The 14,201-nt window shown below is 36.7% G+C and overlaps 1 protein-coding gene and 1 long non-coding RNA gene across 2 annotated transcripts; one reads left to right on the forward strand and one right to left on the reverse strand.

Moving 5' to 3' along the window:
• Nucleotides 1–6,201: 6,201 nt before the first annotated feature.
• LOC129725048 (gamma-soluble NSF attachment protein) lies at nucleotides 6,202–13,531 on the forward strand. The gene is made up of 6 exons (XM_055680446.1): nucleotides 6,202–6,567; nucleotides 6,728–6,795; nucleotides 6,853–7,163; nucleotides 7,227–7,502; nucleotides 7,560–7,754; nucleotides 11,822–13,531. The coding sequence occupies exons 1-6, from the start codon at nucleotides 6,515–6,517 to the stop codon at nucleotides 11,879–11,881; spliced, it is 963 nt and encodes a 320-aa protein (XP_055536421.1). The 5' UTR covers nucleotides 6,202–6,514; the 3' UTR covers nucleotides 11,882–13,531.
• On the reverse strand, nucleotides 11,976–14,086 carry LOC129725058 (uncharacterized). The gene is made up of 2 exons (XR_008728009.1): nucleotides 14,010–14,086; nucleotides 11,976–13,938 (listed from the first exon to the last, which is right to left on the reverse strand). It is a non-coding gene; the product is annotated as an uncharacterized LOC129725058 (long non-coding RNA).
• Nucleotides 14,087–14,201: the final 115 nt, after the last annotated feature.

Here is a 14,201-nt window from a genome sequence, read left to right on the forward strand (position 1 = left end):
GTGACACATTAAATCGAGTGCGGTTAATCAACCGACTATTAGGGTTCCACTTATTCACACGCACTCAAATGTTTTCAATATTAAGACATGTCTTCACATCTGGCATCCCTGTCAGGACACGTAAACCAGGGTTATATTTTCCACAAGCCAGCAGCAGAAATGTCACTTTGCTTACTATCAGGGTTATATTCCCCAAAAGCCAGCAACAGCAATGTCATTATGTGCACTACTTGCCAGTTAGTCAAAATTTAAAACAAATATAATTTTTCAATTTTAAGATCAAAGAAAACTCGTAGAGATCTAAGACAAATTACGTAATGTCTACTGAAAGGTCGGTTATCGATTCGTATAAGAAAAAGCAGGTATTTTTTCAAATTAAAATCCCCTATTGGGTCCTTAAGCTATACCAGTTTTTATATATCATTTTAAATTGGGTCCTAAAGCTATACCAGTTTTTATGTATCATTTTCTGAGCACAACGTGATTTTCAAAAAAAGTTTATCGTTTTCCTACGATTTTTAAATGAAGATTTAAAAAACTGCTCAAATGGTCTTAAATGACATTTCACCCATGTACGGTATATGGGCGAACTGTCATTTAAGACCTTTCGGACAGTTTTTTATTCTTCATTTAAAAATCGAAAAAATACGATAATCATTTTTCAAAAATCACGTTTTGCTCAGAAAATTGCACTCTTTCAGCTGGTATATAAAAATCAGAAAACCGTGTAAAACTTTAGGACCTAATTACCAAAAACATTAAAATTCCGTATGCTCAATGGTTGTTTATACATTATATTTACCATGTTTGATCTTTATCATACATATATTTAACATGTTCAACCCTCTTCAAAATTGTGCGTTTTGTAATCAAATTTTGTAAACAGGAATCATACAGTGTAGCAACCCTTCCCCCCACATCTCTAATAAAATGATGAAGAATAAGATACACTTTGCTATCATATTTTCGAGTGGAGCCATTAGTACTTGTTGTTTGTGTTGTCAAATTAAAAGCAAAGCAAAACAAAGCCTTGGTGCTACATTCCGTATCGGAACACGACCTTCTGTTTATTATACACAGACTTCGCAGCCAACTGTTGAGTGTACAGGACAATTGCGGGGCTAGCGCTACGATCCTACTGACACTAACAGTCTCTCCCGAGCCGAGACTCGAACCTACGACGACTGGCTTGTTATGCCAGCATCGAACCTCGAGACCAGCTGGGAGAGTTGTTGTCAAATTACACTGTTTTATTTACATACTCTACAGAACAGAAGGTGAAGCTCGAGATTATAAAACAAACATTTGAGACCTAAACACAATGGATACGTTGTGCCTGCGTTTACGGCAAATTGACAGTTAGCCCAAACATTTTCTGTCAAATTAAGGTCAACGCAACGCAAACGTATCCATTGTGTTTGGGCCTTTATAGCACAAACAAACAGACGTACCACGAAATTTATTTTGACAGTTGTCGCGCATCGTGTTGTCAAAACAGGCTGAAAATTTATCTTTCGCGGAATACGTCCAGCAGGTGTCGCACAAGTCAGTATGAACCATTATTTTCTTAGAATTTTGTACGAAATGGCACGTCTGTTTGTCTGTGTTTATAGTGCAACAGTCGTTCTGCAATCGCGTCACTGTAAAAATCAAGTCGAAATAATCGACAATAAGAAACTTTCTCATGTTTGTTTGCGGATTTACAAATGAGATAAATTTAAATCGGGTGATAAGCTAGCAATAGAGTGTTTTAGGGGTTTGTATATTATTTTTCCTTTTGATAAGAAATGTCAAAAGAAATATATTCTACTGATTTTTCTTAATTTAAACAACAAAACTATTGAAAAAATCGATGCCGAATTTTAACAACTGTAAGTGATTTTGAGACATACCCTACCGTCAAGAAATCAGGACACAGGGAGGCCAGGTCATTTTTCAAATATCTTCACACTCCACAAAACAATGTCTTTATACATAGGAAATCTGTAAACACGGTCCCCGTTCAAAGTTTACAAAACATTCAGTGACACATTAAATCGAGTGCGGTTAATCAACCGACTATTAGGGTTCCACTTATTCACACGCACTCAAATGTTTTCAATATTAAGACATGTCTTCAAATCTGGCATCCCTGTCAGGACACGTAAACCAGGGTTATATTTTCCACAAGCCAGCAGCAGAAATGTCACTTTGCTTACTATCAGGGTTATATTCCCCAAAAGCCAGCAACAGCAATGTCATTATGTGCACTACTTGCCAGTTAGTCAAAATTTAAAACAAATATAATTTTTCAATTTTAAGATCAAAGAAAACTCGTAGAGATCTAAGACAAATTACGTAATGTCTACTGAAAGGTCGGTTATCGACTCGTATAAGAAAAAGCAGGTATTTTTTCAAATTAAAATCCCCTATTGGGTCCTTAAGCTATACCAGTTTTTATATATCATTTTAAATTGGGTCCTAAAGCTATACCAGTTTTTATGTATCATTTTCTGAGCACAACGTGATTTTCAAAAAAAGTTTATCGTTTTCCTACGATTTTTAAATGAAGATTTAAAAAACTGCTCAAATGGTCTTAAATGACATTTCACCCATGTACGGTATATGGGCGAACTGTCATTTAAGACCTTTCGGACAGTTTTTTATTCTTCATTTAAAAATCGAAAAAATACGATAATCATTTTTCAAAAATCACGTTTTGCTCAGAAAATTGCACTCTTTCAGCTGGTATATAAAAATCAGAAAACCGTGTAAAACTTTAGGACCTAATTACCAAAAACATTAAAATTCCGTATGCTCAATGGTTGTTTATACATTATATTTACCATGTTTGATCTTTATCATACATATATTTAACATGTTCAACCCTCTTCAAAATTGTGCGTTTTGTAATCAAATTTTGTAAACAGGAATCATACAGTGTAGCAACCCTTCCCCCCACATCTCTAATAAAATGATGAAGAATAAGATACACTTTGCTATCATATTTTCGAGTGGAGCCATTAGTACTTGTTGTTTGTGTTGTCAAATTAAAAGCAAAGCAAAACAAAGCCTTGGTGCTACATTCCGTATCGGAACACGACCTTCTGTTTATTATACACAGACTTCGCAGCCAACTGTTGAGTGTACAGGACAATTGCGGGGCTAGCGCTACGATCCTACTGACACTAACAGTCTCTCCCGAGCCGAGACTCGAACCTACGACGACTGGCTTGTTATGCCAGCATCGAACCTCGAGACCAGCTGGGAGAGTTGTTGTCAAATTACACTGTTTTATTTACATACTCTACAGAACAGAAGGTGAAGCTCGAGATTATAAAACAAACATTTGAGACCTAAACACAATGGATACGTTGTGCCTGAGTTTACGGCAAATTGACAGTTAGCCCAAACATTTTCTGTCAAATTAAGGTCAACGCAACGCAAACGTATCCATTGTGTTTGGGCCTTTATAGCACAAACAAACAGACGTACCACGAAATTTATTTTGACAGTTGTCGCGCATCGTGTTGTCAAAACAGGCTGAAAATTTATCTTTCGCGGAATACGTCCAGCAGGTGTCGCACAAGTCAGTATGAACCATTATTTTCTTAGAATTTTGTACGAAATGGCACGTCTGTTTGTCTGTGTTTATAGTGCAACAGTCGTTCTGCAATCGCGTCACTGTAAAAATCAAGTCGAAATAATCGACAATAAGAAACTTTCTCATGTTTGTTTGCGGATTTACAAATGAGATAAATTTAAATCGGGTGATAAGCTAGCAATAGAGTGTTTTAGGGGTTTGTATATTATTTTTCCTTTTGATAAGAAATGTCAAAAGAAATATATTCTACTGATTTTTCTTAATTTAAACAACAAAACTATTGAAAAAATCGATGCCGAATTTTAACAACTGTAAGTGATTTTGAGACATACCCTACCGTCAAGAAATCAGGACACAGGGAGGCCAGGTCATTTTTCAAATATCTTCACACTCCACAAAACAATGTCTTTATACATAGGAAATCTGTAAACACGGTCCCCGTTCAAAGTTTACAAAACATTCAGTGACACATTAAATCGAGTGCGGTTAATCAACCGACTATTAGGGTTCCACTTATTCACACGCACTCAAATGTTTTCAATATTAAGACATGTCTTCAAATCTGGCATCCCTGTCAGGACACGTAAACCAGGGTTATATTTTCCACAAGCCAGCAGCAGAAATGTCACTTTGCTTACTATCAGGGTTATATTCCCCAAAAGCCAGCAACAGCAATGTCATTATGTGCACTACTTGCCAGTTAGTCAAAATTTAAAACAAATATAATTTTTCAATTTTAAGATCAAAGAAAACTCGTAGAGATCTAAGACAAATTACGTAATGTCTACTGAAAGGTCGGTTATCGATTCGTATAAGAAAAAGCAGGTATTTTTTCAAATTAAAATCCCCTATTGGGTCCTTAAGCTATACCAGTTTTTATATATCATTTTAAATTGGGTCCTAAAGCTATACCAGTTTTTATGTATCATTTTCTGAGCACAACGTGATTTTCAAAAAAAGTTTATCGTTTTCCTACGATTTTTAAATGAAGATTTAAAAAACTGCTCAAATGGTCTTAAATGACATTTCACCCATGTACGGTATATGGGCGAACTGTCATTTAAGACCTTTCGGACAGTTTTTTATTCTTCATTTAAAAATCGAAAAAATACGATAATCATTTTTCAAAAATCACGTTTTGCTCAGAAAATTGCACTCTTTCAGCTGGTATATAAAAATCAGAAAACCGTGTAAAACTTTAGGACCTAATTACCAAAAACATTAAAATTCCGTATGCTCAATGGTTGTTTATACATTATATTTACCATGTTTGATCTTTATCATACATATATTTAACATGTTCAACCCTCTTCAAAATTGTGCGTTTTGTAATCAAATTTTGTAAACAGGAATCATACAGTGTAGCAACCCTTCCCCCCACATCTCTAATAAAATGATGAAGAATAAGATACACTTTGCTATCATATTTTCGAGTGGAGCCATTAGTACTTGTTGTTTGTGTTGTCAAATTAAAAGCAAAGCAAAACAAAGCCTTGGTGCTACATTCCGTATCGGAACACGACCTTCTGTTTATTATACACAGACTTCGCAGCCAACTGTTGAGTGTACAGGACAATTGCGGGGCTAGCGCTACGATCCTACTGACACTAACAGTCTCTCCCGAGCCGAGACTCGAACCTACGACGACTGGCTTGTTATGCCAGCATCGAACCTCGAGACCAGCTGGGAGAGTTGTTGTCAAATTACACTGTTTTATTTACATACTCTACAGAACAGAAGGTGAAGCTCGAGATTATAAAACAAACATTTGAGACCTAAACACAATGGATACGTTGTGCCTGCGTTTACGGCAAATTGACAGTTAGCCCAAACATTTTCTGTCAAATTAAGGTCAACGCAACGCAAACGTATCCATTGTGTTTGGGCCTTTATAGCACAAACAAACAGACGTACCACGAAATTTATTTTGACAGTTGTCGCGCATCGTGTTTTCAAAACAGGCTGAAAATTTATGTTTCGCGGAATACGTCCAGCAGGTGTCGCACAAGTCAGTATGAACCATTATTTTCTTAGAATTTTGTACGAAATGGCACGTCTGTTTGTCTGTGTTTATAGTGCAACAGTCGTTCTGCAATCGCGTCACTGTAAAAATCAAGTCGAAATAATCGACAATAAGAAACTTTCTCATGTTTGTTTGCGGATTTACAAATGAGCTAAATTTAAATGTTTCTTTTGCGTAATCTGTCGCATTCATTGAGATGGTTAATCGAACGCGGTGAAATCACATACTTAAAACATCAAAATGGAAATAATCGCTAGTGTTATGTATCTCTTTAGAATGTGATGAAATTATTCACAAATAATTGCAATATATTTTAATGAATATCAAAATAGATAAAAATGGACGAATACACAGAGATATGCATTTAGATATGTTTTTAGAGATTTGGGTATGCAACATGTTCGGTGGACACCATTTATGAGTTTACCTTATATCTTTACGCCCTTTTGCAAAGTTGGCCACGCAAAAAGCACGCACACCATAAAAGAAGAGTATGCGAAAGCAAAACGTAACGTCAAATTATTAAGCCTGCAAAGGGCTATTTGATGCGTGCGATAATATTTTTGGACATAATTGTATTAATTTTGATGTTGTTTCACATACTTCACATTCGACTGTAGAGATGCTTACACATTTTTTAAATAAAAAAGATACCCAATGAAGAAAGTGAGAACACCAATGCTTATAATGGTATAAAATATAATGTTCGCTGCATAAGCTTTCAATCGTGTGCCCCCTAGTTAAGTAGCGAAAATCTCAAAACTTCGATTTATCACTGTGTGTAATTTGCATGTACTGAAGGAAGCAGAAAGACTCCTTTCTTCTTGTGGTGCTTAAAACTAATTTGTTCAGTATTTCATTGGCGAACCATAAAAAGTGATAAGAACTTTAAATCTATAGCCACAACAATGTCTAGCAAAATTGAAGAAGCTCAGGAACACATTCGTCAGGCTGAAAAATGGTATGTCATCAGTGGTAGTGCACGAATTACCTTTAGTGATTATGGAGCTATACAAAATCGATAGCTATATAATCTACAATCTTTGTGATCTGCAACCATCTAAACCTAAAACAATTTTTATATTCCGTTCGTCAATTGCTTTTTTGGTTATTTGGATTAGCTTAAAAACATCACTGCTAAAATGGAGGCCTGATTTTGATGTGGCAGCTGACGAATATAATAAAGCTGGTGAGTGAAAAAGAAAATATTGCTAACAATGCAGTTAAAATGTTATCTGTATTTTAGCAATTTGTTTCCGGAATGCAAAAGCTCTGGACCAGTGCAAGGAATGTTTACTGAAATCGTCCGACTGTCATAAGCAGAATCGTGCTATCTTCCATGCGGCTAAGTGTCTGGACCAGGTGATCCTAATCTGCAAGGATATGAACAACTTGGCGGAGGTTCGCAAGTACGCGGAGAAAGCTTGCCATCTCTACCAGCAGCATGGATCGCCCGAGTCTGGAGCTTCGACGCTGGACAAAGCGGCAAAGATACTAGAACCCACGCATCCCGAAGATGCACTGCAGTTGTACAGGCAAGCTGTGGATGTGGCTACGGTACAACGCTTGATTTTCTCTGGTTATGATCCTAAATTTTTAATTTTTTTTACCGTCAACTAGATTGAAGATTCGACAAGACAGGGTGCCGAGTATGCTAGCAAGGTTGCCCGTATCATGGTGAAACTAGGAATGTACGATCAAGCAGCGGATGCCATTCGACGTGAAATTGGTTTGCATCAGCAAGTTGGATCGGAGGCGGCTATCGGTCGGCTGGCAGTTGTGCTGGTACTGGTTCAACTTGCTCGAGGCGATTATGTTGCCGCCGAGAAGGCATTCAAGGAATGGGGTAACTGTTGCGATGTAGCTGAGGTACAAACGTTGGAATCATTGCTTCAGGTACATTGATGTGTACAATTGTTAATTAGGACCTTTTCATCAAATATTTTCTGCTAGGCGTATGACGATGAAGATCCCGAGTTGGCAGCCCGTGCTTTGGCTTCACCATTTATCCGACATATGGATATTGAGTATGCACGATTAGCTCGAGATTTACCGCTACCGAAGGGCGTTGCCATTGCGCCTAAAGCAAACGTTATTGAAAATGCTGCTGCCTCATACATTTCACCCAATAGCGGAGGCTTCGCTGAGGTACGTATTTAGATCGTCATTGTATATACATTACATATATGCAAAAAGAACAGCATATTTTATTTATATGAATCATCAAAACATGAACAAAACTCCATTTTGAAATAATCTGCTGATCTGATTATCACCCTGATAGCTCCCAGATAGTCTCGAGGTACGATGCTGGCCTAACAAGCCAGTCGTCGTAGGTTCGAGTCTCGGCTCGGGAGAGACTGTTAGTGTCAGTAGGATCGTAGCGCTAGCCCCGCAATTGTCCTGTACACTAAACAGTTGGCTGCGAAATCTGTGTATAACGAACAGAAGGTCAAGTTCCGAATCGGAATGTAGCACCAAGGCTTTGCTTTTATGTATATGGAGCACTTGTTGAATTCATCGATATTTGATGCTGATTTAGGTAATGAATTTAAAGGGGTTTATAACTTTGGCCAATATTTGACTATTTTTTAATGCTTAATTTGATCGAAGCACGATGCTGGTCTGACACGTCGTATCGTATGCTCGGATTCCGCTTTGGGAAATATTGTTATTATCGATGATTTAACAGACTCGAAATGAATTGCGATATCTCGTTAATTTTGTAAAGTTACGTAGTTTGGTTATTCAAAACTTTCCCCAACCCCAACTACCATTTAGAAAGCCTCGAGAAATGTCATGGTTTTTTTTTTTTCATTTTTATGGCAGTAATAAAATCAGCAGGTCAAAGAACATCGTGCCACTCGTGTGCCACGTTGAGTGATTTTTCGGTGATTGCACCATTCCAGCTAGTTGCCCTTTATGTAGATGGGACACACAATACCTTTCACCCACTTCTCCGGTACTCGTTCTTCGGTACAAATCTTGGCAATTACCCAGTGGACATTTCTAAACAGTGTTTCGTTACCGTATTTCAGTAGTTCGCTGGAAAGTTGGTCCACTGCAGCACCTTTATTGTTTTGCATTGGACCAGCTTTGTTATTTTTCACCATACCGTCATCGCACTCTGCTGTATCGCCGTTCAGCTGCTCATCGAAGTGCTGCTTCCACCTTTCGATCACATCATACTCGTCCGTAAGGAGGTTGCCGTACAGGCTCTTGCACATATCGGCCTGCGACACGTAACCTTTGCGGGAGCTGTTCAGCTTCTTGTAGAACTTTCGTTAGCTTGGTACAACTCTTCTTGTTGGCGTTTCTTCCTTTTGTAAAAGTCGCGTAACATCATGTAACGTTCACTTCACTTGCACGCATCACTAGAATCCACCGGGACTTGGTTATACAGTGGAAAATAATACAGACGATAGGCTTGAAATGTGTTTCATAAACGAATATTGACTTATTTGTTTATATTTGATTGCAAGGATGAGGTCGCACAGTGACGGTTTTAATTTTTTTTTTTGAATTTTTATTATCAGTTACCTCACTTCTGAGTTTTGGCGGTTCCGTGTTCGTTGGTATCGTTCCACGTTCGCTCTCGTACGGTGTTGCAGCATTCTCGCCCTTGCTGGGTTCTTCCCCATGACTAACTCTCTCTTCATGTGAGCAGCGCAAGTTGATGATGCTGTAGTTGAAGTACCAGCCTTTATCCTAAACTTGCACGTCCTCGCGTTGATCGGCTGCTACTTCATCACGCTTAGGCGCATCTTGCTTAGTACTATAAAGCCGTTTTCCAGCTCGCTGCTAGTGCCTCAGCTCTTAGACACTATATATATAGACCTGCGTAGTGAATGACAGCAGCACTGGAATCGCTGGTTTTTTATATTCTTGTTATTTGTTTGATACAAATTTTTCGTTATGTTCATTTTGGCTCGCACGTTTGACAGTTATTTTGGCTCGCTGCGATTCAGTCCGCAGGTCTATATATATAGTGTCTATACTCAGCTCTGGTTGAAAGTAGCCGCCCGGTGCCCGCTTTCCCATACCTTCTATCATGTCCAACAAAATTCCCGGAGCGCTATGATCATGAATTCGATATCAAAGAGTACGTTGAAGGTACTTTATTTTACAGTGAAGTAAGAACTATATCCGTTATTTTTTCATCGCCTTTTCAACGAATTAGGGTGCGTTCCTAAACCACGTGGTTATTACGAGGTGAGGGGTTTTGCTAAGGACTACAAAAAAGACCACACACAGCGATGGGAGTGGGGTTCAAAGACAAAACAACGTAGTCTTTCTTTTGACTTTTATTTTTTATTGCCACCAAAAACTATTCAATTAAGGGGTTATATACCTTTTTAGTTTTCAAAAAACCGAAAAAATTTTATTGTATTATCTTCAAATACAACATCTTGAGAACATTTTCACAAATTTTCATAAAAATCGGAGCAATAGGAAGAAAGTTAGAGCGATTTGCTGCGCGCCCCGCCACGGCCGCATAAGCTAAACTTGAAACTTTACACGCGATTATCTCGGAATAGTGTTTTCCGAAAAATGACTTCGCCGTGATCCTGATTGCTGGAAAACTACTGAACCGATTTCCTTCATCTTTTTTTTTTAAATTTTCGTTATTAAATTCGTCGGTCCTTGAACGATCGCTTTTCGAAACATACAGTTGCATTTTGCGGCAAAAAAATTTTCAATGCAATTTTCAGCAATCGAAACGTGCATTTTTTGGGAAAAACGTTCCCATTTGCACTGAAAACCGAAATACTCATAAAAACGATCGTTCAAGGACCCGGCACACTTCTAAGCTAATGAAATAATATGAGTTTTTTGATTTCGGCTGACCCGCTGAGTCTATCAGGATCACCGCAAGCCTCTGCAAAAAAATAGTGTTTCGGGGAACGGCCATTACTCCAGTAATAATTGGTATAGCTCAAAATCAAACTTATTTTTTGTTGCTGATAAACTGTACTTTCAGAAAAATGCCCCTTTGATGCAATGAAAATGGTGCTATGCACATAAAAATAGATTCAAACTTCCCTCATTTTTCTCGACCAAAAAGGTATATAACCCCTTAAGTCAGGAATCATTGTTGTTGTTATGGTCAATTTATCGTGAGAGTAGTGTATTAATGAAAATTCAGCGCTTGAAGTTTTTGCGATTTGTGTGCGATTTGGTAATGTGAACAAATTTTTGAAGAAACGCCAAGTGTTTTGAATCAATATTTATTATTTATTTTAAATCAATTTATCAGGACGAGAAGAAAAAAAAAAATATTAGGTACTTGAAGTTGGCAGTGTATCAGATTTATGACATTCATTCTGGCTAGATTAGAGCAAAGCCTTGGTGCTACATTCCGATTCGGAACTCGACCTTCTGTTTATATACACAGACTTCGCAGCCAACTGTTTTAGTGTACAGGACAACTTCGGGGCTAGGCACTGCGATTCTACTGACACTAACAGTCTCTCCCGATTCGGGACTCGAACCTAAAATGACTGGCTAGTTAGGCTAGCTTCGTACCTCAAGATCAGCTGGAAGTCATCCTGGCTATATTGTAATACCTAAAAATAATAGTTGCATAATTCAAAAAATTTCAGGCGCTCACGATAAAAAGATGATGTTGAAGCCAAGAAATCAAATATCATAAAATTGGTTCTTCGAGATCAGACGCTACGGCACTGGAAATTTGATAATGTTTTTTTTCCTACTCATAACATTCAATCGACTTTAAGAAGTTCTTCAGAACAATTGCAAAAAAATTGTTGACGAAATTTTAAAAATAATCTAAATTGTTAGTGAAAAATATTCAAATTCATTTGAAATTACGACAGTAGACAACAAAGTAGACACCCACATGTTCTTAGAAGAAGAAAAATATTTCAAAGTAAGAACTCAATAATTTTTAACCGAAGATTCCAAATTCAAAAGTATACACAAGCTTTCGATTGTTTTATTCTTTTTAGATGAGTGCAAAGTCTGCCATAACTATTAGCGAAGTGTGTACATCTACATGGATTGATAAGCTATTTGGACAAATTTTTGATGTTCATGTTTAAAAAACATTTGAATTTAAAAAAAAAATCATGCCAAACATGCGCACTTATATGCATTATTCTCAGCAAAATAAAATTTATTTTTTTCTATTCTCGAATTCCATAATAATATAGTCATAATTAAATGGTGAAATCATGCTATGTTTTTTTTTGTAGGGAGGTAAGGCAGACACTGGGATTGGACTCGATGACGAAGATGAAGGTGGACTGTGTTAGTTTGTGTTTTCAGTCCAGGATGAACGAGTTTTATTGTGTGAGAGATGCGAAGGTACTATTATTGTTTGTATCGATAGGTATATTTATCTTGAAGTATATAGATTTAACTTTCCAGAGCTCTTGGTATGTATAAACGCATTTTGTTAAGACTTTTAAGTTAAGATAAGATAAAAATAAACTCTGTCACAATTAACTTTCAGCAGAAAGCTTTATCAAATGCTTCTAGTCCTGATGTACAGTCTTAGATTAAGCGTTTTCACTACATGATATGAATTATTGATTGAATCTTATAAAAAAATATTGCCGCCAGCATTTTAGAAGACCTGCAAAAACACGTGCTAACAATTTCAAATACTAGAAAAAAGATACATCTGTATATGTAGAACACTTTGCACATGTTGCACATGTAACATGTTTTTTGTACAATGAAAATTCGTACCGCCGTATAAAGCTTTGTAAATGGAAAAAAAAATCTCGGAGAAAAATTTAAATGCGCAAAAGATAGAAAACTTGTTTAAGTAAAGAGTACGACCATTATCCTGAGCCCAAAAATATTTTTCTTGGTATATTATCCAAAAGCAATGTTTTATGACACCTTCAACAACTAGGGTGAAATTACTGGATAGAAAGGAATCAATCTGCTGAAATTTAATTGAAAATAATTCACTTGAATCAAAGGTAGCTGAATTCTTTATTTTGAAATTGACTTAAGCCATTTTGTTTTATCTATCTAGCTTTGTATCAACAAAACTACCAAGGTATAATTAGTTTAGGATAAACTTGTAGGTCTCCTACTTCGAAACGATTTTATTTAGTGAAGGGATATTTTATGACCTTAAGCACTGTTCATTTGCTATTTCTTTCGTTTTGCGAATAAAATGTTTTATTTTTTTCACCAGTCGACTACAGATATTCGATATAGTTTACTGTTAGGCCAGTGATCGTGTAATGTTTTTTTTAATATACCTTACTCACAGCTGCGATGAGAAATTCTCACGCCTGCGTTAGTCGCATAAGTTAGAACAAAAAAAAATTGAAAATATGCAAGCGTAAAAAAGTTGGTTCCATTTCAACTGCATTTTTCCAGATGGCCTTAAGTTAAAATCATGTTTTGATAACATAACCGCTTTCAACTGTAGATAAAAGGGTGTGAACAGATTCCTCGACAGTGCACGTTATTGAGCAAAACGCGATCCCAAACCATTTCCCTATTCGATTACTTGCATGAGAAGTTATATAAGAAAATGTTTGAAAATTTTGAAGCCAAGCTGTTTTCTCGACAAGTCAATACCAGTTTTATTCAAATAACTGTTTTTCGTAAACGATGCCGGCATTCTCACTCGCATAACAACCTTCAATCATTTATTTCACCTTATCGTGAATGGCAGTAGACAGCCTTCAACTGACTAAATGAATATTAAAAAAACTGTCTAAAATCCCCTTCTATTAAAGTTAATATAATAACTGCTAGATAACAGTAACGGTATAGTATACATACAGATATCAGGAGGATGTGCAGATTATAAGATTTGGCTTGAAGCATGTTCAAGGAGTGGTTAAACACATTAACGAAACACGTACGTACTACTAAAGAATATTAAACCATGTTGACGCATTCAATTGTAATGAAAATAAATTTGATGAAACATACTGCCAGCTTGATTGCTGCAACCAAACATATCTGAAATGTTATTTCTTAATTTCAATCGACAAAAAATATATTGTTTCAACATCACATTCGCAGATATCTACTTATCGAGGTGGGTGGGAGCCCAAACCACAACAGCAGTTAATGCATATCCAATCGGTTGTAGCTCATTACCATTCATTAAACATTTCAATATTAGTCTCCTATCCTAAGTTCCTGTTCAATTTTCAGTTTCACTTCCATGTATTGTGTGTGCGCTTAGGGTGTAGGTACCAAGCGGATTATTTAAGCGGAGATGATTTCGGCTTAATCTTTTGAACTTTTCGGCGCTCTTTTGTATTTCAGCTGAAGCGCTCTTTGTGCGTGTCTCTCATGCTTTCCTTCGTAATACAACATTGCTCGGCTGGACCTACGTAGAAGAACGTTAAATTGTGTACAGCATCAATAAATTGTTTTTTTTTGTTTCGCTCTCGCTTATACCTATTTTTCTTTCCTTGTATTAGAAGAAGACTTAATTAATCTGGATAAGTGTTTTCAGCCATTTGAATTGGTGATCTAAATATTTTATTATATAAAATATTTTATGGTTAATATCCCAGTGTGAATCATTTTCTGTATCGTACTCAATAGATATTTTATTGATATCATTAGTGTGATGAGAACATTAGTGGG

This window comes from Wyeomyia smithii, chromosome 2, assembly GCF_029784165.1.
Source record: "Wyeomyia smithii strain HCP4-BCI-WySm-NY-G18 chromosome 2, ASM2978416v1, whole genome shotgun sequence".
Lineage (NCBI taxonomy): Eukaryota > Metazoa > Arthropoda > Insecta > Diptera > Culicidae > Wyeomyia > Wyeomyia smithii.

Bases quoted from the DNA above. Each gene is read 5' to 3' on its own strand.
- LOC129725048 (XM_055680446.1), top strand. From the start codon at position 6,515: ATGTCTAGCAAAATTGAAGAAGCTCAGGAACACATTCGTCAGGCTGAA. The intron at 6,568-6,727 runs GTATGTCATCAG...TATTTGGATTAG, and splicing joins ATTCGTCAGGCTGAAAAATG to CTTAAAAACATCACTGCTAA. The intron at 7,164-7,226 runs GTACAACGCTTG...ACCGTCAACTAG, and splicing joins AAGCTGTGGATGTGGCTACG to ATTGAAGATTCGACAAGACA.